This window comes from Oncorhynchus masou, chromosome 33, assembly GCF_036934945.1.
Source record: "Oncorhynchus masou masou isolate Uvic2021 chromosome 33, UVic_Omas_1.1, whole genome shotgun sequence".
NCBI lineage: Eukaryota > Metazoa > Chordata > Actinopteri > Salmoniformes > Salmonidae > Oncorhynchus > Oncorhynchus masou.
Window position 1 is genome coordinate 39,506,817 of NC_088244.1, and position 24,393 is coordinate 39,531,209.

At 39.0% G+C, this 24,393-nt stretch overlaps 1 protein-coding gene across 3 annotated transcripts in view; it reads right to left on the bottom strand.

Moving 5' to 3' along the window:
- Positions 1-187: 187 nt before the first annotated feature.
- stat6 (signal transducer and activator of transcription 6, interleukin-4 induced) overlaps positions 188-24,393 on the bottom strand; it is a 51,286-nt gene continuing 27,080 nt past the window's right edge. For all 3 annotated transcript variants that reach the window (XM_064957663.1, XM_064957661.1, XM_064957662.1), the window contains 14 exons: positions 19,715-19,831; positions 18,936-19,112; positions 12,903-12,990; positions 12,555-12,677; positions 11,836-11,928; positions 11,456-11,659; positions 7,966-8,060; positions 7,474-7,607; positions 7,132-7,281; positions 6,841-6,907; positions 6,573-6,641; positions 6,409-6,456; positions 4,425-4,532; positions 188-3,103 (listed from right to left, as the gene is read on the bottom strand). In XM_064957663.1, coding sequence (XP_064813735.1) covers positions 3,043-3,103; positions 4,425-4,532; positions 6,409-6,456; positions 6,573-6,641; positions 6,841-6,907; positions 7,132-7,281; positions 7,474-7,607; positions 7,966-8,060; positions 11,456-11,659; positions 11,836-11,928; positions 12,555-12,677; positions 12,903-12,990; positions 18,936-19,112; positions 19,715-19,831 — 1,534 coding nt within the window. In that variant the 3' untranslated portion in view covers positions 188-3,042. The remainder of the gene's footprint in view (positions 3,104-4,424; positions 4,533-6,408; positions 6,457-6,572; positions 6,642-6,840; positions 6,908-7,131; positions 7,282-7,473; positions 7,608-7,965; positions 8,061-11,455; positions 11,660-11,835; positions 11,929-12,554; positions 12,678-12,902; positions 12,991-18,935; positions 19,113-19,714; positions 19,832-24,393) is intronic.

Here is a 24,393-nt window from a genome sequence, read left to right on the forward strand (position 1 = left end):
TCACAATTCCTGTTGCTTTAGGATTATTATCCTGCTGTAACAAACTGGCTCAAATTAAGATCCCACAGCTGTACATAAGGACTAAATAAGACTGTCATAGCGATGACATGACAGATATCGTAAACAGTTGTGACAGTTTATGATAACTCTTTTAATAGTTCAAAGGAAAATAAATCTGAGTGAATGGTTGGTTTATATAACCATGGGATTTACAGGAAATACATTTATTGTGGAACTATGAATAATTATAACTTGTGAAGCATTCTGATTATAGTGCACACCCGCTTCATTTGCTCACAACAAATTTAAAAAAGAAGAGCGAATGCTCCCGAATACGTGTTTGAGCAAAATATCAAGATACCTTTTCATAGTTGAGAATAAGACAGAATATATAATGGAGTATGGCATTCCTTTAGAGATAACAAAAGCGCTACTGGTCATTTAAAGGTAACGTAGTAAAAATGACAGAGAAATAACAAAGCATTGAATAGAAAAATGTTGTTTTGTATAATACATATACTATCATAATAGCAACCTATATTTGTGTCTGCTCATCTGAAACAACTATATTTAATCTCAACAATCAATGATTTAATATCACTCTACTATGTGACTATGTAGGTTATGTCATGGAATACTGTATAAGATGCCATGTAGAATCAACCATCTCTTTGTGTTACAGACATTAAAACTAGGTAAAACTAAGTTATTTACAATAAAAAGAAAACTTAAAAATGGAAAGATATTTTCATTTTAAGCATTAGAGATCCAAACAGAATAACAATTATTTTTTGTGGGGGTTCTGAAAGTGTGGAAGTCCCCTAAGAATCTACTAGGATATGAGGAATGTATAATTTGTACATACAAGCAAACAGTGATAAATCATCAAACATAGTGAACTATCATATTGACAGCTAATAATGATGCCGGTGTATTAAAGAAACACTTCACCTATTTCTAACCTCATATTCATTATATCCAGCCCCATAAGTGTCTACATATGTGCAAATGGTGTGTTTCTGAAATAGTCCTTTAAATGGAAACTACATTTACTATATAGAAAATATGTATATAAGTACTGTATGAACACCCAACATGTACTTAATATGGCTGTGATCTGGTTTATTCCATTGTGTTAGAAAGCCTAGAAGTTTGTTCTCAGTCTCATACTGTAAGTAGCCTGGTTCCATATATGTTTGTGCTGGTATATTGCTCACTCATTTGGTCGTTGTCTTGGCTATACTATTTATGTTGTCTGCATAATGTGGTAGTCTTCCCTTAGTGTACATCCATCAGTCTCATATCCTTTATCCCAAAGTAGACAGAATCGTGACAGACGAAACAGACCAATGCACATGCGAGATTTGGTTCTGGGTGCCAAAATGCCAGGCCACAGCCTTTGCAAGAGTTTTACTAAATAGATGATCCAATGCCTTTTAACACACTTCTATATTATAAACTAGGGCAGTCGTTCCCAGATCTGGTGGTCCTCAGCAAGGAAGAAGTTGAGAATGGGAACCACTGAACTAGGAGAAAGGAGTGATAGGTAGAATGTCTATGTCTCTCAGAACATCTCATCTCTCTCAACACTCTTGAGTCGATATTCACGTCATAAGAAGAATAGAATACAAACATTGTTTCCCATTCACCTCCATTATAAATGGGGGTCAATATACTATCATAATAGCAACCTAACTTCGTTGTACATTTTTTGTTATACATAAATAACAAAACATGCCGAAAAGCTGCTGTGTTGTTCAATGTACTTGTAACCAGGTAAAAAGAGGAAATAAGAGCCTGCGGGAAGAGCCCTGGGGCATCAGGATTTTTGGCGTGGGAGAGTGGGAAATGTGGGCACCCGGTGTCCAAGTAGGCTACACATAGCTATGTGTATGGAAAACATTACATCACAGGTAAGATATTTAACTTATTTAGTATAATCTGTTTGTAACTCTACTCACTACTTGAAGCTTAATGTTCCAATCGGTAGCTAGCTATCACTCACTCCCTCACGTGGCTGCCAGCACCGTCATGAAAAGGGGCATGACAGAAGCTCTACAATATTATGTTTTTCTAAGTATTGAGAACGCTCGGGAGCAGGCAATGTTGAAAAGTAATCTTTAAATATGTTTTACTTATCTTAAATGTAGTTTTGTAATTGACTAAAACAAACAGACAACAAGAACATTGTGTTTGAAAAAGGTTGAGGTGTTGCTGTGAACCAACGGGGTAACCTAGGTAACCCCAGGTCATTTTCCCCACAGGCGGGCAGGGGGCCACAATGTTCTAATACCGACTGGGAGTATAGATTAAGTAAATAGGTCAATCAAACTCAACTAAAACAATGGAATTGCTATGAAAACACTTGGGGGAAAGATCCCGATTCTTCTCATTGCCCCCCAGCAAAATTAGCTTACATTTAGGATAATGTTTATAAGCGTATTTTACACTATGTTGAGGTAAAAATCGGAGTATAATGCTTGTATAGATGTCAACTGCATCACATGTTCATGTCATCATTACCAATCAACTGAATTACAGTTAAAAAATTACTACCACCGATTTCTGTATGCAAGCTATGCTAACCATTTTATACAAACGGGAGTTAGCATTTAGCAGTCACTTCTAAACCTGAAAAGGGACAACTTCTACATGTTACGCAGTGGAAATCCTTGCTGTCAGAGTGCAGTATAACTGCAGTATGCAAAAAACACTGTTTTTTTACTGCTGTAATTTTGCAGTGTAACTGCAGTTAGAGTGCAGTATAATTGCAGTTATTCTACAATTATGCTTCTAAAATACCACAGTCGACTGCAGTTCATGCACTTTTACTGCAGTTTCAAAACTGCAATCTTTTTTTGTAAGAGAACAGCCAAATACATCCAAAACAGACTTAAGTAAGCACATTTTGGCCTGTTACAATACATAAATCAAGACTGATTTGACGAATATCCACTTGTTAGATCAGAGTGATGAGAAACTGTCTCCACTGGGCTCCTCCTCCTCTTACATTCCCCCCTCGTCCTCTTCCTCCACTTCTTCCTACTCCGAGAGAGTGTTCAGAATCTCATCTAGCTCCATCTCAGAAGTCGGGCCCTGGGACCTGAAAACACAAACACACAGTATATGGAGGGGTCTGAAGTGCTGTCCCAGTGAGGGGTCAAATGCAGTGCATTAACATACCCCTCAAAAACATACCCCTTCATTTATTATACAACTTGTTGTTACAGCTAGAATTCAAAATCCATTAAATTCCCGTTTTCACCCATCTACACACAATAAATACCCCTTAATGACAAAGTGATTTAAAAGTTATTATTTTTTTAAATGTTTGCAATTTTATTGTAAATGAAATACAGAAATATCTCATTTAGATAAGTATTCACACCCCTGGGTCAATACATGTTAGAATCACCTTTGGCAGCGATTACAGCTGCCAGTCTTTCTGGATAAGTCGTTAAGAGCTTTGCATACCTGGATTGTACAATTTTTGCACATTTTTAAAATTATTCAAGCTCTGTCAAGTTGGTTATTGATCATTGCTACACAAGTCTTACCATTGATTTTCAAGTCAATTTAAGTCAAAACTGCAACTAGGCCACTCATGAACATTCAATATCATCTTGGTAAGCAACTCCAGTGTATATTTGGCCTGTTTTTTGTTATTGTCCTGCTGAAATGTTATTGTCCTGCTGTCTTCCAGTGTCTGTAGGAAAGCAGACTGAGACAGGTTTTCCTCTAGGATTTAGCCTATTCCATTTCTTTATATCCTGAAAAACACCCTAGTCCTTGCCGATGACAAGCATACCCATACCATGATGTAGCCACCACCAGACTTGAAAATATGAAGTGGTACTCAGTGATGTGTTTCATTGTATTTGCCCCAAATATAACACTTTGTATTAAGGGAAAAAAAAGAATTGATTTTTTTATTCTGTCCAGGCTTCCTTCTTTTCACTGTCATTTATGCTAGTATTCTGGAGTAAATACAATGTTGTTGATCCATCCTCAGTTTTCTCCTATCACAGCCATTAAACTCTAACTGTTTGAAAATGACCATTGTCCTCATTGTGAAATCCCTGAGTGGTTTCCTTCCTCTCCGGCAACTGAGTTAGGAAGGGCAGCTATATCTTCGTAGTAACTGGGTGTATTGATACACCATTTAAAGTGTAATTAATAACTGCATCATCCTCAAAGGGATATTCAATGTCTGTTTTTTCCCCCCCATCTACCAATAGGAGCCCTCTAAAAACATAATTCCACTTTGACATTATGGGATATTGAGTGTAGTAGATCAGTGACACTTCTCAATTTAATCCATTTTAAATTCAGGATGTAACACAACAGAATGTGGAAAAAGTCAACAGGTGTGAATCGTTTTTGAAAGCACTCTATATCTCCTCTTCGAGTGTGGTGTCACTCACATGTCCGGGCCAGGAAAGAGTCCATTGGGATTGGAGAGGGGGTCAGGATACATCCCCCCCTGTAGGGGTACTGGGGCCAGCTGGAAGGGGGTTTGGAACTGGTTGTTCCTGATGAGAACATACAAAAGACTTAGATTTGTATTTGTAGCTATATTCAATTATGTAACTTATTTAACCAGATGAGTCAAGTTAGCCTGTTTTTGATCTTGCCAACTCCAGTGACAACGAGTTGGCATGATAGCAGCAAACAGATTGGCACTCAGGCGAGAGTCCTGTCAATGGTCAACACAAGGTAGCTCACAATTGCATGAGACATGAAACTGACGGAGTCTGTCTGGGATTTAAAGCAACTGTCCAGTGTTTCCAGATTCCTATGAATTAATGATATGAGGGGAATCGTTTTCCTTACAAATTAAGTATGTAAAAAAGCAACTTTTCTGTATTGGAATGGTGTGGGTGTATACCAGTCATAAAACAATATTGCAAACACATGCATAAACACACAAATTTACTCAGAATATCATGTTGTTCTCAAGGCATAAAAAAGAAGAAGATTCTTGTTCGGAATATTGTTTGATCAAAGAAAGGCTAGTTCTAAGACTCTGTGTGCTCCATTGCTTCATTTCTTGTTACAAAAGGAATAAGCTACTATCATTTATTATTGTGACAACCAACCCCATACTGTGTGACATCCAACCCCGTGATGGGGCTGTTTGTCACAATTGAACCGAGTGTGTTTTCTGACTAACGACTCCATGTTGGAATAAGAGACGTTAACGGTGAAATGAGTCTTAATATATACTGGTGCTGAGAAATACGCATCAGATTAAAAAGTGTGACAACCAAATACCCTACACCCTACTGTTGTACTTGCCTGTCTTGCAGGAACACTTACACTTCTCTTTTCTTACTAGCACTGACTTTGCTGATAGCTGCTTTGTCGAGGACAACGTTTACTATGACATGCGGTTGTCTTACCTACAGTGTCGTGAAAAAGTATTTGCCCCCTTTTTAATTTGTTACTGAATGTTATCAGATCTTCAATCAAAACCTCATATTAGATAAAGGGAACCTGAGTGAACAAATAACACAACAATTACATAATGATTTCATTTATCGCATAAACAAACGTATGCAAACGTATGCAACACGTGTGAAAAAGCAATTGCCCCTCAGTAGCTGGTTGTGCCATCCAAACACTTCCTGTAGTTCTTGATCAGTCTCTCATGTTGCTGTAGAGGAAATGGAGAACTGCTGTGACTAAGCAACATTTGTGGGTTTTTAAAGCATGAACTGCTCGTTTCAAGTCCTGCCACAACATCTAATTTGGGATTAGGTCTGGACTTGTCTAGGCAAGTTGTCCAGGACTTGAGGCAGCAAAGCATCCACAAACCATGGTATGAGGTTCTTACTGTGGAATGCAGTGTTTGGTTTTTGCCAGGCATAATGGGACCCATGTCGTCGAAACTTTTGAATCTTCTGTCCATAGAACATTCTTCCAAGTGTCTTGATGATCATCCAGGTGCTTTCAGGTGATATTTGGCAAACTTCTGTCAACTTTTTGGATGACATGGGTCCGATTATGTCTGCCGAAAACCAAACACTGCATTCCACAGTAAGAACATTTAACCAACAGTCAAGCATGGTGGTGGTAGTACGATGGTGATGGTGATGGTGATGCTTTGCTGCCTCAGGACGTAGACGACTTGTCTTAATAGAAGGAACCATGAATTCTTCTCTTTTTTAAAGAATTCTACAGGAGAATGTCACTCATCTGTGAGCTGAAGATTGAAGATCCAATAACATTCAGTATCAAAAATATGCAACAATAAAGAAAATCAGAAAGGGTGCAAATAGTTTTTCACGGCACTGTAGCTACCTTAATATGAATGCACTAACTGTAAGTTGCTCTGGACAAGAGTGTCTAGTAAATGTGTCTTCCCGGCACGGTAGAGTTTATCACATTGACTAACAAGGTACTTACGGAGAGAGAGAGTAGAATGGTGATGCACTGGCTCCATTCCCCTGGTCCCTAAGAGAGAATGATGAAGACCTTGTGAAGTCTCTGTGTGTGTGTGTGTGTGTGTGTGTGTGTGTGTGTGTGTGTGTGTGTGTGTGCGCACATGTGAGTGAGTGATTCAGACTCACATGGAATAGAAAGAGGAATTGTTGTCCTGTGGGGTCTCACTGCGCTGAGGAGAGTCACAGTGGGCTTCCCTGCAAACACACACACACCAATAAGTCACCACACATAGTTTGCGTTCAACAACATCATGTTAGCTAACAAGGTTGTTAGGTAACAAGGTTGTGTCCCAAATGCCACCATATTCCCTGGTCAAAATAATGCACTATATAGGGGATAGGGTTCCATTTGGGACAGAACCTTGGTTAGTTACATAGCTTATGTGTAACTTACACTCCTACTTTGGTCTGGATGGAGACTACGAGGTATCCCGAGGTGGTATCCCGAGGTAACGGGTTATCTGGTCAAATGAGGCAGGGAAGAAGATTGGAATTCCCATTAAAACTGATATAAACAATATTATTGTCATAATATTAATCTAATTCAAAGCTTCTTCTCACAAATAATATTCTATCGCTCTCTGTGTGTCTCTGTCTCTCTCGTTCTCGCTATCTATCTGCCTCTCGCTCGCTGTCGCACCGCCCCCCGCGCCCCACTTTCTGGTTGGTCATAAATAGGACTTGCCTGTGTAGTATTTTCTGAACACATCATTCTTCGGCAGATCTGGATAAACGTGTGTGATGAAGTCGATGTCTTGAATACGGTCACCAAGGGAACGGATCTCCAAGTCTCTCTTGGTGGACGGTTGAATATTCTGGATCTTCTGGCCCCCGTCTGGAAAGAGGGATGGAAAGGAGAGAGAAAGAAAGGCCAGTTTAATAGGAATGTATCTCAGAATTTCTGGATTCCAGTGTTCTATTCCAGAGGTAAGCAGTCAGAATGGAAAAACAGAGCATGAGAAACTCCAATAGAGACTGTAAACCAAGTCGTACAGTGGACAGACAGACGGATAGACTAAACCCTTACTCTCTGATGGAGCCACGTATGCAATGGTGATGCCTCCTATCTCAGAGTCGCTGAAGCGCAGTAAAAAGGTCCCGTTGGGCCGGTCTTTCAGAATCAGGTGGAGGTGCTGCTTACCGATGAAACCAAATATCAACCTAGAGGAAGGAAAACACCAGGACACACAGTTATCTATGTGTGTGTGAGTCATATTAATTTTCTTTCAAATACTTTAACTGTGCTCGATTGAACCAATGGAATAGTCCCAAAGGTGAAAACCCTGTCCATCTGACACTCAAAACACTATTTGAAACCAGGTCTTATCTGTGTCTCTCACTGGTAGACAGTCTTATTTATGAGGACACACTGTAGCAAAAACATTTTCAAAGACAAATTAAAACAAGCGTTTCTTATTGGATAAGTTCAGGTAGTCCTTTCCTGTTTCAGTCTATTTTCTTCCGTTTGGTGCTTAATGAACAAGCCTAGCTCTGTCTCTGACAGGCAGACATGACTCACCCGTCACTCCAGTAGCTCTTCAGGTGCTTCTTGGTAAGCTCTATCACACCATCAAACCACTGCCAGAAGGTGAAAGGTCGTCCAGGGAGCACCTCCTGACCAACGAAATGACACTGTTTAATCCCTCTGCTTGTTATATTTCACTCTGTTCTGTCCACAATATTACTAGCAATCATGTGGCACATGGAGTTACCCTAGAGGTGGTAGGTGCACAGGACTTCTTGCCGACCCACTGGGCACACCACGTAATTTCAACGTAGAAATGTGGGTAATATTTGGTTGAGACGTTGATCAATGAGATTTCAACCTTTATTCACCCACTCAGCCAGAAGTTTGTTGAATTCCCAATGTGTTATCCCTATGCTTCAACCCATCTAAAAGCACAATTGTAATGATGTGCACTGAGAGTCGGGAAGCAAGTTCAGAGAGTGAGTGTTAATAAATAAACACAACATAATACAAAAATAAGAAACACGAACAATGCACAGAACTGACACAGGAACAGAAACAATGATGCCTGGGGAAGGAACCAAAGGGAGTGACATATATAGGGAAGTGATGGAGTCCAGGTGAGTCTGATGACACGCAGGTGCGCGCCATAACAAGCTGCCTGGTGACCTCGAGGCCGGAGAGGGAGCCCACGTGACAACAATGTTCCAATGGAAAAACTATGTCTGACTTTTGGTTTAAACTTCACATCTAAATGGCTGCACTTTCAGCCATTTAAAAGCAGAACAAAGTTCAAATTGGGATACTACAGATATTTTGTATTTATACAATTTAATATCTTATCATTGTGCTTCATCTAATAGCACAACCAAATGACCAGGGCCTGGTTTCCCAAAAGCATCTTAAGGCTAAGTTCTCCTTCGTAGGAGCATTGTTAAATCTCTGAGCTGTTTCCAAAAACCATCGTTACTAAAGTTGCACTTGAAAATGCACTTCGGCGACGGCCTCAGACCACATAGAACAGCTAAGTCCGTCGGCAGATGCATCTTATTATTCATAGAAGATTGCTTCTAAACATACATTTCAATATGTTTATCTGTCTCTCTGTGACCGCTGATAACTTCGCCACAAATTTGACTACAAATACAAAGTTGCCAATGTATGTGCAATTGTTACAAACAAGCAAAGGATTCAAATGAAAACTGAGATGATTGCATTAACAGATAACTGACTCCAGTGCTTCCTACAGTTGTGTCAAGTTGGCTGGATGTCCTTTGGGTGATGGACAATTCTTGATATACACGGGAAACTATTGCGCCTGGCACCTACTACCATACCCCGTTCAAAGGCACTTAAATATTTTGTCTTGCCCATGTCTTGCCCATTCACCCTCTGAATGGCACTCATACACAATCCATGTCTCAATTGTCTCAAGGCTTAAAAAAACCTTCTTTAACCTGTCTCCTCCCCTTCATCTACACTGATTAAAGTGGATTTAACAAGTGACATCAATAAGGGATCATAGCTTCCACCTGGTCAGTCGATGTCATGGAAAGAGCAGGTGTACCTAATAATTTGTACACTCCGTGTACAGTAGGCCTATAGGCCAGATAGGTGTTTACATTTCAAAGATATTAAAATCAATTTCATGTTCATTCAATTGAATTTTATTTAGCTATTTGGGTAGTCTGTCATTTTTGCCTCAATATATTTCATGATGTGTAGCCTAACGTGCTTGATGATGTGCCAAATCTTGATTGAGTGCATTATTATAGGGTAAGCATTAGAATAAGACGCCCCAATATTTGCTGCCATAGGTGATAATATCTCTCTCGGACCTGATCTGTCGTCAGTATTGTGGAATAACTCTAATGTTAAGGTAAGATTTGAATGGAGAAAGCCGATCGAAGGGCAGCACTGCCTTTCTTTTGATCCTATCAGTATCGAAACATGCCTCAACGACGCATTTAGCGAGCGTTTTCTCTGCGTGGTGTTTTGGGAAACGCATGGTACATCTTCGGTCGTTGCAGGAAAGAGGCATCCTTAAAATACTCATGACCCTAAATTCCATTGCTATCGGGAAACCGGGCCCTGGATTGTAGTTGAGATTACATTAAAAGTACATGATCAATGTTGTTCAAGATTCTGTACAGATTATAATAGCAATTGTGAAGATCTCTATAGACCTGCAACCTTTGCGTGCTATCTTGAACATGCACGCTTGCTATGATTACATAAGAAGACATTTATTAACAGAAACCTCAAAATGTGGCCATGGATGTGTTACTCATTTTAAGGTTGAATAAATACTGTTACAGTCGTTTGTAAGACAGCCTTAACGTTAGGCTATTTACTCTATTAGGAAAGTCATATTGAATTGTGTTTGGTTGAAAATGCAACCAAATATCAACATTTAAAGGATATGTACTGTATCTTAGGCTTGGATAGTTGAACCACTGGCTAAATCCTATTCTTTCCCTTTGGTTTTCGGTCATGAATCCAACATATGAATTATTAATTTGTACACAAACTGGAATTAAAACCAGAGTCAGGGGCCCAAAACCAAGTCAGTTGCCCAGATAGAACTAGCCTAGCAGAAGATACATCTCATTCAAATGTTGATATTTGGTTGCATTGACAACCAAAACACAATTCAAGATCCGGTTTGTCTACAAATTAGTAATTTATATGTTGGAATCAGGTCTGCATCCTAACCAAAAATCAAAGTTAAATAGGACTAAATCAAATCAAACTTTAAATACACTTTTAAATAAAGTTTGACTTAGTTAGATGTTTGGTTGAGTTGTGAATCCAACATATTAATTATTAACTATATATATATTGTCTATTTTTAGTTGAACCCTGGGTTGAATTGAAACACTAGCTGTTTCAAATGCTATATAGGCCGAAATAGTCTCATTGATGATATATGACTTATAAAGTATGGTTACATTTAATTTGCTCTGTTAAATCTACCCTTTGGAATTACTTCAATAGCAACAGTGAATCTATTTAGTTATTAAGAGATCTCTCATGAGTCATTCTCACTAAAGCACGTTGCTAATAGTCAGTGACAAAAATCAAAGCTGGGCTTGGTTAAAACACTGGATGGGAGACCAAATGGATTGCTGTAGATAGATCCAACTCTCCAGTAGGAGGTGCCGCCCAGTCTATTGTTTTTTATTTCTGATAGTGGATATAAGATTGAATATCTGACGTTGTTTCAAAGTTACAAATTCAACATAGACAAACTTTGTATAAAATATGTTGAAAATTGGTTACCATGATGACATAAAATGTGGTTGAAATTTCACCATCAAAATAACTGTTTATGTATAATATATATGTATTCAAATCCAATGTTTTGTCCATGTAGATTCCACGTCACAATACGCTGACAAAATACATTGAAACAACATTGATTGAACCAGTTTGTACCCAGTGGGTAAAGACTGGTGTGTGTTCATGTGTGTGTGTGTGTGTGTGTGTGTGTGTGTGTGTGTGTGTGTGTGTGTGTTCATGTGTGTGTTCGTGTGTGTACCTTGTTGAACTGTGCCCAGGATACTAGCATGTTGCTGTAGTCTCCAGCGATGTCTGGCTTGTCGAAGATCTTTTGGGCCAGGAAGTGTTGGTTGTAGTTGTCTAGGCAACGCTGCGTTCCGACCTCCGACATGAACTTACTGTTCAGGGTCCTGCACATCTGCTTCCAGGGAACGCGTTCCGGAACCAAAAACGGAATCCTTTCCTGATGACGTCATAAGATTAGAGGTCAAAGGTTGATGTTGTGAGTGAAGTGAGCAGACATACTGTTTAGTCTGTGTTGATAGTGGGTGTGATATGAGAGGGAAGAGAGTTGAGAGAGCGAGAGTGAGAGAGCAAGAGAACGAGAGCGAGAGATGGCCAAAGGCAGCAGGCACTCACTGGTTCAGAAAAGGCACAGTCCCAGATGATGGTTGCTAGGGCATTGTTATCCTGACTACCGTGAACGATCACCACCACCGGCACAGAGATCATCTACAAGCACACAGGAGAGCAACACCATGTCAGTACAGCCATACTAATAACTGATCATCAAGACAAATCCTTTCCATTGAGGATCTAAACTATGCTTGTACAGTGTGTCATGAGATACTGTATATTTTGCAGTTCAAATTAATAACACTTCAGCCTGGGTGCCAGACTATTTCTGCTCTCTTGTCAACTGCTTATGGAATTGTCATGCCACTGACAGCAATGGAGTTGGCATGAGCATAAACTGATCTGGGACCAGGTTAATAACACAAGTCAACCTAAGAGAATTTAGAGATGTGGCACAATCTGTCTGCATGTCTTAGGCCTGCTGTGCTATAATACTGCTATTACTAAGACGTTAAGGTCACCCAACAGTGATGTCTAATCGTACATGTCAAACCTCAATTGACATTACACAGGCCAAAGGGCGAGACCAGAAAAAGAGTGTAGAAAGAGACCAATACTTTGCTGCCATACCACACATTGGTGTCATTCAAGCTTTGACACTTCTATGTTTGATCTGGCTGTACAAGTGTTATTGAATCTTGAATTGAATAGAATATCAACATTACAGAGGTCAAAGGGAGAAAGGGTTTAGAGCAGAAAAGGAGGGGAGAAGGACACCTGACCTGTATTCTGTAGGGAATGTCACAGCCAGTGATGCTGATCTCTGTGGTGAAGAAGAGAGCAAACTTCTCCTCTGTAACAGACTCTGACCCCTTTCTGTCTGCTCGCTTGATTTTCTTTATAGACTGGAGGAAATGACAGAATAAGATATCACTTTATGAAGACTAACTAATTTTTCATTTTGACATAATTATAAGAATTTCACTTTCTCTTACATATCCTTAAGAAATATAGAATTTTTAAAAAAAGCTTCAAATCTGGTTGATTAAAAAATCAAGCAAATATGACATTACAGGAAGCTTCACAAGAAGTTTGAAGTTGCATGGTAAAAGCAAGGCTGCAGTACATACCATATTCCTGAAGGTGGCACATGTACTCTTGCCGGAAGTGTTGTGTTCCAAAATGGCTGTGTTATTGATCAACTCTCCAACATTCTCACTGGAATAAACAGAGCAAAAACACTTATTTAGACTCGAATATAACTTCTTAAAGACCTACAGAAATATGGTGAGGTGATATCAGTGTCTATTGTAGATTATGACTAATTGGCCTACTATGCGCTCGTCACAACTATTGACAGCCACCAAGGAAGTTGCTCACAGAAATGTGTTAAGGGATGGATTGAAATGTACAGAATGGTACCCGGAGAAAAATGGGGAAGGGTCATGCTTTTTTACATTTCAGGCAAGGGAAGGGTTTAGTATACATATATACATATATATATATATATATATATTTTTTTTAATTAGTCCAGGGGAGGGACATGGAAATTTGTAATTGCTGAAAGTTCAATATTTTTCAGTGCTTTGGAATTAGTGGCTTATTAGGCTATACAGTGCATTTTCCACTATAATTTGCAAATAAATTCATTAAAAATCCTACAATGTGATTTTCTGGATTTTTTTTCTCTCGCATCTGGTCTGTCATAGTTGAAGTGTGCCTATGATGAAAATTACAGGCCTCTCTCATCTTTTTAAGTGGGAGAACTTGCACAATTGGTGGCTGACTAAATAATTTTTTGCCCCACTGTATTTAGTGGATACAATATTCCCAGCTCTGCAGATTTTGCTGCGAGGAGGCAGAGTCATTAGATCATTTATTTTGGTACTGTCCATATGTAGCTTGCTTTTGGTCACAGCTCCAAGAATGGCTGAAGAATTGCAACATTTACCCAGAGCTAATGCTGCAGATAGCAATAGTGGGTGATTTGATAAGTCATAGCCAATCAATAAATAATATAATAGTTATTTTAGCAAAAATGTTTCTTTAATTTACAATCTGTAGAAACTATGAGAATAGAAAGGTTCAGTACTTTTGTGAAACATCACAGCACAGTTGAAAAATATATGTCAAATAGAAATCCAATATGGATGCTGTTAAGAGATAGATGGGAGGGGTTGAATGGAGCTGAAGGGTGGGACTAATAAAAACAAGATAACAAATGTAAAACATACAGGGACTGTAAAATGTATATAGGTTCAAAACTTTTGTGAAATAGCACAGTTACAAATATATGGCAAATAGAAATCAAACTGGATGGACATCTGAAATAGAGGAAGGCCTGGGCTAAAAACAAACAAAACATATCTATTGTAAAATAGATTGTGTCTGTAAAATATATATAGTATGTATGAACTGGAAGTAGAAGCCTAAGTGTTATTGTTAATTAGTTTACTCCAATTGGGGGAGGGGTGGTAAGGTTTGTGGGGAATAATAAAGGCAAATCTATTCTAAAAATATATGTATATACAGTTGAAGTCGAAAGCTTACATACACTTAGGTTAGAGTCATTAAAACTTGTTTTTCAACCACTCCACACATCTCTTGTTAACAAACTATAGTTACTTTGTGCATGACACAAGTCATTTTTCCAGCAATTGTTCACATACAGATTATTTCACTTGTAGTTTACTGTATCACAATTCCAGTGGGTCAGAAGTTTACATACACTAAGTACACTGTGCCTTTAAACTGCTTGGAAAATTCCAGAAAATTATGTCATGGCTTTAGAAGCTTCTGATAGGCTAATTGACATAATTTGAGTCAATTGGAGGTGTACCTGTGGATGTATTTCAAGGTCTACCTTCAAACTCAGTGCCTCTTTGCCTGACATCATGGGAAAATCTAAAGAAATCAGCCAAGATCTCAGAAAAGAATTGTAGACCTCCACAAGTCTGGTTCATCCTTGGGAGCAATTTCCAAATGCCTGAAGGTACCATGTTCATCTGTACAAACAATAGCATGCAAGTATAAACCGCTGAGGAAGGAGACGCGCTCTGTCTCCTAGAGATGAATGTACTTTGGTGCGAAAAGTGCAAATCAATCCCAGAACAACAGCAAAGGACCTTGTGAAGATGCTGGAGGAAACGGGTACAAAAGTATCTATATCCATAGTAAAACAAGTCCTATATCGACATAACCTGAAAGGCTGCTCTGCATGGAAGAAGCCACTGCTCCAAAACCGCCATAAAAAAGCCAGACTATGGTTTGCAACTGCACATGGGGACAAAGATCGTACTTTTTGGAGAAATGTCCTCTGGTCTGCTGGCACAAAAACAGAACTGTTTGGCCATAATAACCATCGTTATGTTTGGAGGAAAAGGGGGAGGCTTGCAGGCCGAAGAACATCATCCCAACCATGAAGCACGGCGGTGGCAGCATCATGTTGTGGGGGTGCTTTTCTGCAGGAGGGACTGGTGCACTTCACAAAATAGATGGCATCATGAGGAGGTAAAAATATGTGAATATATTAAAGCAACATCTCAAGACATCAGTCAGAAAGTTAAAGCTTGGTCGCAAATGGGTCTTCCAAATGGACAATGACCCCAAGCATACTTCCAAACCTGTGGCAAAATGGCTTAAGGACAACAAAGTCAAGGTATTGGAATGGCCACCACAAAGCCCTGACCTCAGTAGAACACAGCATTGTATGAGATCTTCAGTTTCTTGGCATTTTCTCGCATGGAATAGCCTTCATTTCTCAGAACAAGAATAGACTGACGAGTTTCAGAAGAAAGTTCTTTGTTTCTGGCTATTTTGAGCCTGTAATCGAACCCACAAATGCTGATAATCCAGATATTCAACTAGTCTAAACAATGCCAGTTTTATTGCTTCTTTAATCAGGACAACAGTTTTCAGCTGTGCTAACATAATTGCAAAAGTTTTTTTTATGATCAATTAGCCTTTTAAAATGATAAACTTGGATTAGCTAACACAACGTGCCATTGGAACACAGGAGTGATGGTTGCTGATAATGGGCCTCTGTACACCTATGTAGACAATCCATAAAATAATAATCTGTTTCCAGCTACAATAGTCATTTACAACATTAACAATGTCTACACTATATTTCTGATCAATTTGATGTTATTTTAATGGACAAAAAATGTGCTTGGCAAACTCAGCCTCAAGACTTCTTGGGTATGACACTTCAAGCTTGGCACACCTGTATTTGGGGAGTTTATCCAATTCTTCTCTGTAGATGCTCTCAAGTTCTGTCAGGTTGGATGGGGAGCATCGCTGTATAGCTATTTCCAGGTCTCTCCATAGATGTTCAAGTCCAGGCTCTGTCTGGGCCACTCAAGGACATTCAGAGATTTGTCCCGGAGCCACTCCTGTGTTGTCTTGGCTTTGTGCTTAGCGTCATTGTCCTGTTGGAAGGTGAACTTTCGCCCCAGTCTGAGACCCTGAGTGCTCTGGAGCAATGTTTTCATCAAGGATCTCTCAATACTTTGCTCTGTTCACTTTTCCCTCGATCTTGATTAGTCTCCCAGTCCCTGCCTCTGGAACACATCCCCGCAGCATGATGCTGCCACCACAATGCTTCACCGTAGGGATTGTGCCAGGTTTCATGCAGACTTGACGCTTGGCATTCAGGCCAAATAGTTCAATCTTGGTTTCATCAAACCAGAGAATCTTGCTTTATGCAAGAACCAAGGAAAGATGTGGCTCCAATGTATATGGGGATATCATTGTTTAGTTTCTTTGACATTCAGAGGCTGATCTACAACCTTTTATAGCTGAGGAGACAAGAAATTGACTTTGCTTGAGAAGTAAACTAATTCTGTCACTATCAATTGATTAAGCTATTTAGAACAGTTTCTAAAACGACATATCTAAGGCTCTGGACAGTCCAAGAAGTGAGAATAAATGGTAGACATGTTTTCTGCTATCCACTTTGTTTTAATTATTATTTTGGGTATAGGGGATGGTCACTTGTTTTCTTTTAAGCGTTCCAGGGGGGTTTAAGTAAAATATATATTTTGCTGAAGGGAGGGCCATCCATTTTCAACCCTTATTATAAGTAATGTTAACTCTCTAATCAGATTGAGAGAAGACTCTTTTTTGGCTATCTATTTTAGTTTGTATGCATTCTGTCTAATTGACTGAGTGGGCTAAGTGTAAACAAGTAATAGAGGAAGCCAAATGCTAGCAGACAAATATGTAAACAAAGAAATAGCCAATATTAAATTAGTTTCAGGAAGTTAATTTAACTTCCTCAATCCAAAATCTCCCATTGGTGAAAAATGATGTATACTACAAAACGACATTTGGCAGGAGCTTTAACAGACCAATTCAACTCTATAGCTTTTCTCTACCTTCTGATCACAAACCATGTCATGGCATTCCTGGGTCTAGGACAACAATGCTTCATGTCTCATACAGTGGGTATTAATAAGTATTCCTCCCCCTTGGATTTTTTTCACATTTTGTTGTGCTACAAAGTGGATGGAAATAGATTTAATTGTGATTATTTTTGTCATTGATCTACACAAAATACTCCATAATGTCAAAGTAAAATGTTCATTCAATTTTTTTTCTTACAAATTAAATAACAAAAATATAGTCGTTCCATAAGTATTCACCCCCTTTCTTTAGGCAAGCCTATATTGCACACAGGAGTAAAATGTGGCTTAACAAATCACAAAAGTTGCATAGACTCACTGTGTGAAATAATAGGTGTTGACATGAATTTTGAATGACTAACTCTTTCACTGTCCCCATACATACAACATATATAAGGTCCCTCAGAAAAGAAGAATACAAATATACAGAATACAAATATTCCGAAACATGCATACTGTGTGCAACAAGGCACTAAAATAATATTAATAATAAATTATATCAAATTAATGTGTTAAATATCAATCCATGCATGTCAACACAATGCAAAAGCAGATGACAAACAAACAAGACGTCTTCACAACATTCCTCCTATCACTTCACATAAACAAAGAGAAAACAATGGCATATTTTCCATTTAAATAAAAATACTTTGGCAAGTGAGTAAATACATCTGTGCAAGAAAAAGAAACACAACAGAGGAATACACTTTTTGGCCTAAAAAAGTTTAGGGCAAATCCAACATAACACATCACTGAGTAACTACTTCCTTATTTTCAAACAGAGTGATGGCTGTATCATGGTATGGGTATGCTTGACATCGGCAAAGACTGTTGAGTTTTTCAGGATAAAAATAAATGGGATGGAGCTTAGCACAGGCACAATACTAGAGGAAAACCTGCTTCAATCTGCTTTCTCCCAGACACTGGGAGAGGAATTCACCTTTCAGCAGGACAATAACCTACAACACAAGGCCAAATCTACATTGGACTTGCTTACCAAGAAGACATTGAATGTTCCTGAGTGGTCAAGTTACAGTTATGATTTAAATCTGCTTGAAAATGTATGGCAAGACCCCAACACCTTGACAGAGCTTGAAAAATGTTGAAAAGATTAATAAGCGAATATTGCACAATCCAAGTGTGCAAAGCTCTTAGAGACTTACCCAAGAAGTCTCCCAGCTCTAATTGTTGCCAAAGGTGTTTCTAACCTGTATTGACTTAGGGGGTGAATACTTATTTAATCAAGGTAAATAAGTGTTTTATTTTTCCTCCACTTTGATTATGTTCTGTAAATCATGGACAAAAAAGGTAGCCTAGCGGTTTAAAGCTTTGGGCCAGTAACCGGAAGTTTGTTGGTTCGAATCCCCGAGCTGACTAGGTGAAAATGTGCCCTTGAGCAAAGCACTCAACCCTAATTGCTCCTGTAAATTGCTTTGGATAAGTGTCTGCTAAATGACTCCAATGTAAAAAATAAAAAAATAAAAAGACAATTAAATCCATTTTAATCCCACTTTGTAAGTAACAAAATAAAATGTGAAGAAATCCACGGGGTGAATATATATGATACCCACTGTAGTTCAGCAAGACAGTAGTGATGCAAACTTAACCATCCACCAGTGTTTTTCAACATCCGGTTCGCTGATGGAAACAGTCACAGAAAGAAGGACCATAACATACTGGTCCCAACACAAAAAAGACTGTAGCTTGCCTGTCTCCGGTGAAAAAAAATGTTGAGAAGTACTCCACTACATCACTGACCTGGGTAAGCTGCCCAGCTGTCCGAGGTTCCTAGCCTGGGCCTCAGTGATGATCTGGGCCTTGAAGAGGACTGGTTTCCCGGGTGCCACCTTCTCCCCCAGCAGGTAGCGCACCGTGGTGGAGAACTTAGACTGGGTCTTAATCACCTGGGGAGGCTGCTTATCCACCATCAGGGAGCTGCAACCATAGAAATAGAGTTAGTAGAATGATCAATGGGTCTGTGATGTGTGTCCCCCCACCAGAGAGCTGCAACAGGGGTACTTGTCTGGGGAAACATTGTCGATTCTGAGCATTTCCTGAAAAAGGGAAAATAACACCCAAAAATGATATGACACGCAACAACAATATGACTAGGTGTTAGAAAGGCCCTCCCACTGCCCAAACTGGTTGAATCAACGTTGTTTTCATGTCATTTCAACAATAAAAAAATCTATGTGACGACATTTGAATAAACATGGAAAACTGAGTGAATTTACAAAAAGTCATCAGTGTAAAGGAATTTAGTGTTTTACATTTTTTTTAATCCAACTTTTATATATTTGTTGATTGCACGTAGAATTCACGTTAGTTGACAATTCAATCAAATGTAAATCAAAATTAAGATGTTGAACTGACATCTTACAGGACAATATACAAAGCATAGAGGACAGGGGATTTACTAGGGGACTATGCAATTGAACATAGAACTAACAGCATTCCCTATAGAGTGCACAAGTATTTAAACCAGTCTTATTGGCCCTGGTCATAAGTAGCGCACTATTATAGGTAACACAACCGACCTCTGGATTAGAGTTTGCAGCAAACATCCCAGTCTCTCTTGCAGCTCTGGGATTGGCTCCCCGGCCAGCATCACTTCCTGTCTCAACTTCCCGTTCACCCCCAGGAGTTGTTCACACCTCGAAGAGGAAGAGATAGAGTGTTAAATTCATCAGAGAGAAGGGGGAGCGAGAGCGATACGGGGGAGGGAGAGAGAAAGAGAGAGAACACCAAATAATACATGCAGAGCAGAATTAGGCCGATACCCACTAATTATCAAAATCCAGAAGAGCCGTTAAATTCTATAACCACCTAAAAGGAAGCAATTCACAAATATTCCATAACAAAGCCATCAAAGAGCCAGAGAGATTAACCTGGAGAAGAGTCCCCTAAGCAAACTGGTCCTGGGGCTCTGTTCACAAACACAAACAGACCCCACAGAGCCCCAGGACAGCAACACAATTAGACCCAACCAAATCATGAGAAAACAAAAAGATAATTACTTGACATATTGGAAAGAATTAACAAAACATTGAGCAAACTAGAATGCTATTTGGCCCTAAACAGAGAGTACACAGTGGCAGAATATTTGACCACTGTAACTGACCCAAACATAAGTAGAGCTTTGACTATGTACAGACTCAGTGAGCATTGCTATTGAGAAAGGCCGCCGTAGGCAGACCTGGCTCTCAAGAGAAGACCCACAAAATGAGGTGAAAACTCAGCTGTACTTCCTAACCTCCTGCCAAATGTATGACCATATTAGAGACACATATATCCCTCAGATTACACAGATTCTCAAAGAATTCAAAAACAAACCCAATTTTGATAAACTCTCATATCTACTGGGTGAAATTCCGAGAAAAGGGAAAAAAGTGAAGAACAAACACCATTGTAAATATAACCCATATTTATGTTCATTCATTTTCCCGTTTGTACTTTAATTATTTGCACATCGTTACAACACTGGATATAGACATAATATGACATTTGAAATGTCTTTATTCTTATGGAACTTCTGTGAGTGTAATGTTTACTTGTAATTTTTATTGTTAAATTCACTTCTATTCATTATCTACTTTGTTAACATATGCTTCCCATGCCATTAAAGCCTTTGAATTGAACTGAGAGAGAGTGGGGGGGGCTGAAATGTCAGTTGGTCACAAAGCAATGTTACACTTCGAATCGTGCATCTGCAAACATATACAACTGTTAATGTGTGTCCTAACTGATTAGACAAACCAGTCATTCACAGAGGATTAACCTTTGCAGACAGATTGAATAAAGAGCCTTTAATATGCAAACACGACAATCTGAAACTTGAGCGTCTTCATTTGTATATGTGTTTAGCCATAGGCTTTAGCTGTTTAATTAGTCATTTGCCTAGAGAAGTTGTTTTATATGGATAAATGCAGTCGGGTACGCGTGCGCATGGAGGTGGGGGGGCAGGGACATGTGTCTCGGCGGCTGGGCATGTGTCTGCTTGTCCGTGCGTATGGACAGGGTAACATGGCTCCTCGGGTATCTGAATATCTTTGTGGTATGGTTGACTGTTTACAGGTAGCCTATGTGAGTCGAGCTCTATGTATATGAAGGAATGCTGTTGTTATGTGTGTTATGTTATACAGTGGCAAGAACAAGTATGTGGACCCTTTGGAATTACCTGGATTTCTGCATAAATTGGTCATAATATGTGATCTGATCTTCATCTAACAATAGGCAAACACAGCGTGCTTAAACTCATAACTCACAAATGATTGTATTTGTCTTGTCTATATTGAATGCATAATTTAAACATTCAGTGTAGGTTGGAAAAAGTATGTGAACCCCTTGGCTAATGACTTCTCCAAAAGCTAATTGGAATAAGGAGTCAGCTAACCTGGAGTCCAATCAATGAGACGAGATTGGAGATGTTGGTTAAAGTTACCCTGCCCTATAAAAAACAGTCACATAATTTGAGTTAGCTATTCACAAGAAGCAGAGCCTGATGTGAACCATACCTCGAACAATAGAGATCTCAGAAGACCTAATTTTATTTTTTTATTTTATTTCACCTTTATTTAAGCAGGTAGGCTAGTTGAGAACAAGTTCTCATTTGCAACTGCGACCTGGCATATTAAGAATAATATACTAATATTAAGAATTGTTGACTTGCATAAAGCTGGAAAGGGTTAAAAAAGTATCTTTGAAAGCCTTGATGTTCATCACTCCACGGTAAGACAAATTGTCTATAAATGGAGAATGTTCAGCACTGTTGCTACTCTCACTAGAAATGGCCGACCTGCAAAGATGACTGCAAGAGCACAGTACAGAATGCTCAATGAGGTTAAGAAGGATTCTGGAGTGTCAGCTAAAGACTTACAGAAATCTTTGGAACATGCTAACATCTCTGTTGACGAGTCTGCAATACATAAAACCCTAAACAAGAATGGTGTTCATGGGAGGCACCACAGAAGAAGCCAATGCAAAGTTAGTTACTTTAACTTCTTAAGGAGAGGGGGCAGCATTTTCACTTTTGGATAAATAGCGTGCCCAATTTCAACTTCCTGCTACTCATGCCAAGAATATAAGATATGCATATTATTAGTAGATTTGGATAGAAAACACTCTGACATTTCTAAAACTGTTTGAATCATGTCTGTGAGTATAACAGAATATATGTAGCAGACAAAACCCCGAGAACTAACCGTTCAGATTTTTTTTTTTAGGTCTCTGTCTGTTCATTGAGTTCTCATTGGCAAACGATATTTCTTAGGAACATGTTTTCAGTGCCTACCGCTTTCACTGGATGTCACCAGTCTTTGGAATTTGGTTGAGGTTATTCCTTTGTGCAATGAAGAAGTCCGGCCATCTAGGAAATGGGCAACACTGTTGAGAGTTGTGTTAGACTTGAAAAGTAGCGTTAGTTTCCTCTCGTCCTCTATTGAAAACAGATAGACCCATCTTCAATTTGATCGATTATTAACGTTTAAAAGTACCAAAAGTTGTATTACAAAAGAAGTTTGAAATATTTTGGCAAAGTTTATAGGCAACTTTTGAAATATTTTGAAGTGACGTTTTGGAAGCAGTTTTTTTCTGGATCAAACGGGCATGTTTTATATTTTATTTATGCGTTTTGTGTAGCACCTGCAGTGTTGAAATATGCTACCCTCTTTGTTTACTGTTGTGCTATCATCAGACAATAGCTTTTTATGCTTTCGCCGAAAAGACACACGCGTGCGAAAAAATCTGACATGTTGGCTGGATTCACAACGAGTGTAGCTTTAAATGAGTATCTTACATGTGTGATTTAATGAAAGTTTGATTTTTATATCATTTTTATTTTATTTGCCGCGCTGTATTTTTCCTGGCTTTTGCCCAAGTGGGACGCAACCGTTCCCTATACCATAAGAAGTTCGAACCTCTTCGACATAGGGGACGCTCTTTTAATTTTTGCATAAAAAAACGTTCCCGTTTTAAACAAGATATTTTGTCACGAAAAGATGCTCGACTATGCATATAATTGACAGCTTTGGAAAGAAAACACTGACGTTTCCAAAACTGCAAAGATATTATCTGTGAGTGTCACAGAACTGATGCTACAGGCGAAACCAAGATGAAATTTCAAACAGGAAATGGTCCAGATTTTGAGGGCGCTGTGTTCCAATGTCTCCTTATATGGCTGTGAATGCGCCAGGAATGAGCCTACACTTTCTGTCGTTTCCCCAAGGTGTCTGCAGCATTGTGACGTATTTGTAGGCATATCATTGGAATATTGACCACAAGAGACTACATTTACCAGGTGCCCGCTTGGTGTCCTCCGTCGAAATTATTGCGTAATCTCCAACTGCGTGCATTTTACCATTTGATTCAGAGGAGAAAGTCAACTGCCACGAATGATTTATCATCGAATAGATATGTGAAAAACACCTTGAGGATTGATTCTAAACAACATTTGCCATGTTTCTGTCGATATTATGGAGTTAATTTGGAAAAAGGTTTGGCATTGTAATGACTGAATTTTCAGGGTTTTTCTTAGCCAAACGTGATGACCAAAACGGAGCGATTTCTCCTACACAAATAATCTTTTGGGAAAAACTGAACATTTGCTATCTAACTGAGAGTCTCCTCATTGAAAACATCCGAAGTTCTTCAAAGGTAAATGATTTTATTTGAATGCTTTTCTTGTTTTTGTGAAAATGTTGCCTACTGAATGCTAGGCTTAATGCTATGCTAGCTATCAATATTCTTACACAAATGCTTGTGTAGCTATGGTTGAAAAGCATATTTTGAAAATCTGAGATGGCAGTATTGTTAACAAAAGGCTAAGCTTGTGAGTGAATAGATTTCTTTCATTTCATTTGCGATTTTCATGAATAGTTAACGTTGCGTTATGCTAATGAGCTTGAGGCTATGATTACGCTCCCGGATAAGGGATTGCTCGTCGCAAAAAGTTAAGGAGCAGTTCTCTCTGTGGGTTTAACCCAAGAAGTTCTGGAAAATGGTTAAAGACCTGGAGAATATACCCAACCCTCCTCATCACAGCTTCCCATGTCCCTTAATGTTGATGATATGGTTGTCACTGACAAGGAGCACATGGCTGAGCTCTAATCACCAGTTCATTAAGTCGGGATTCCTATTTGACTCTGCCATGCCTCCTTGCCCATCCAACATTTCCTCATCTCCCACCCCTTCTAATGTGACTATCCCTGATGCTCCTCCC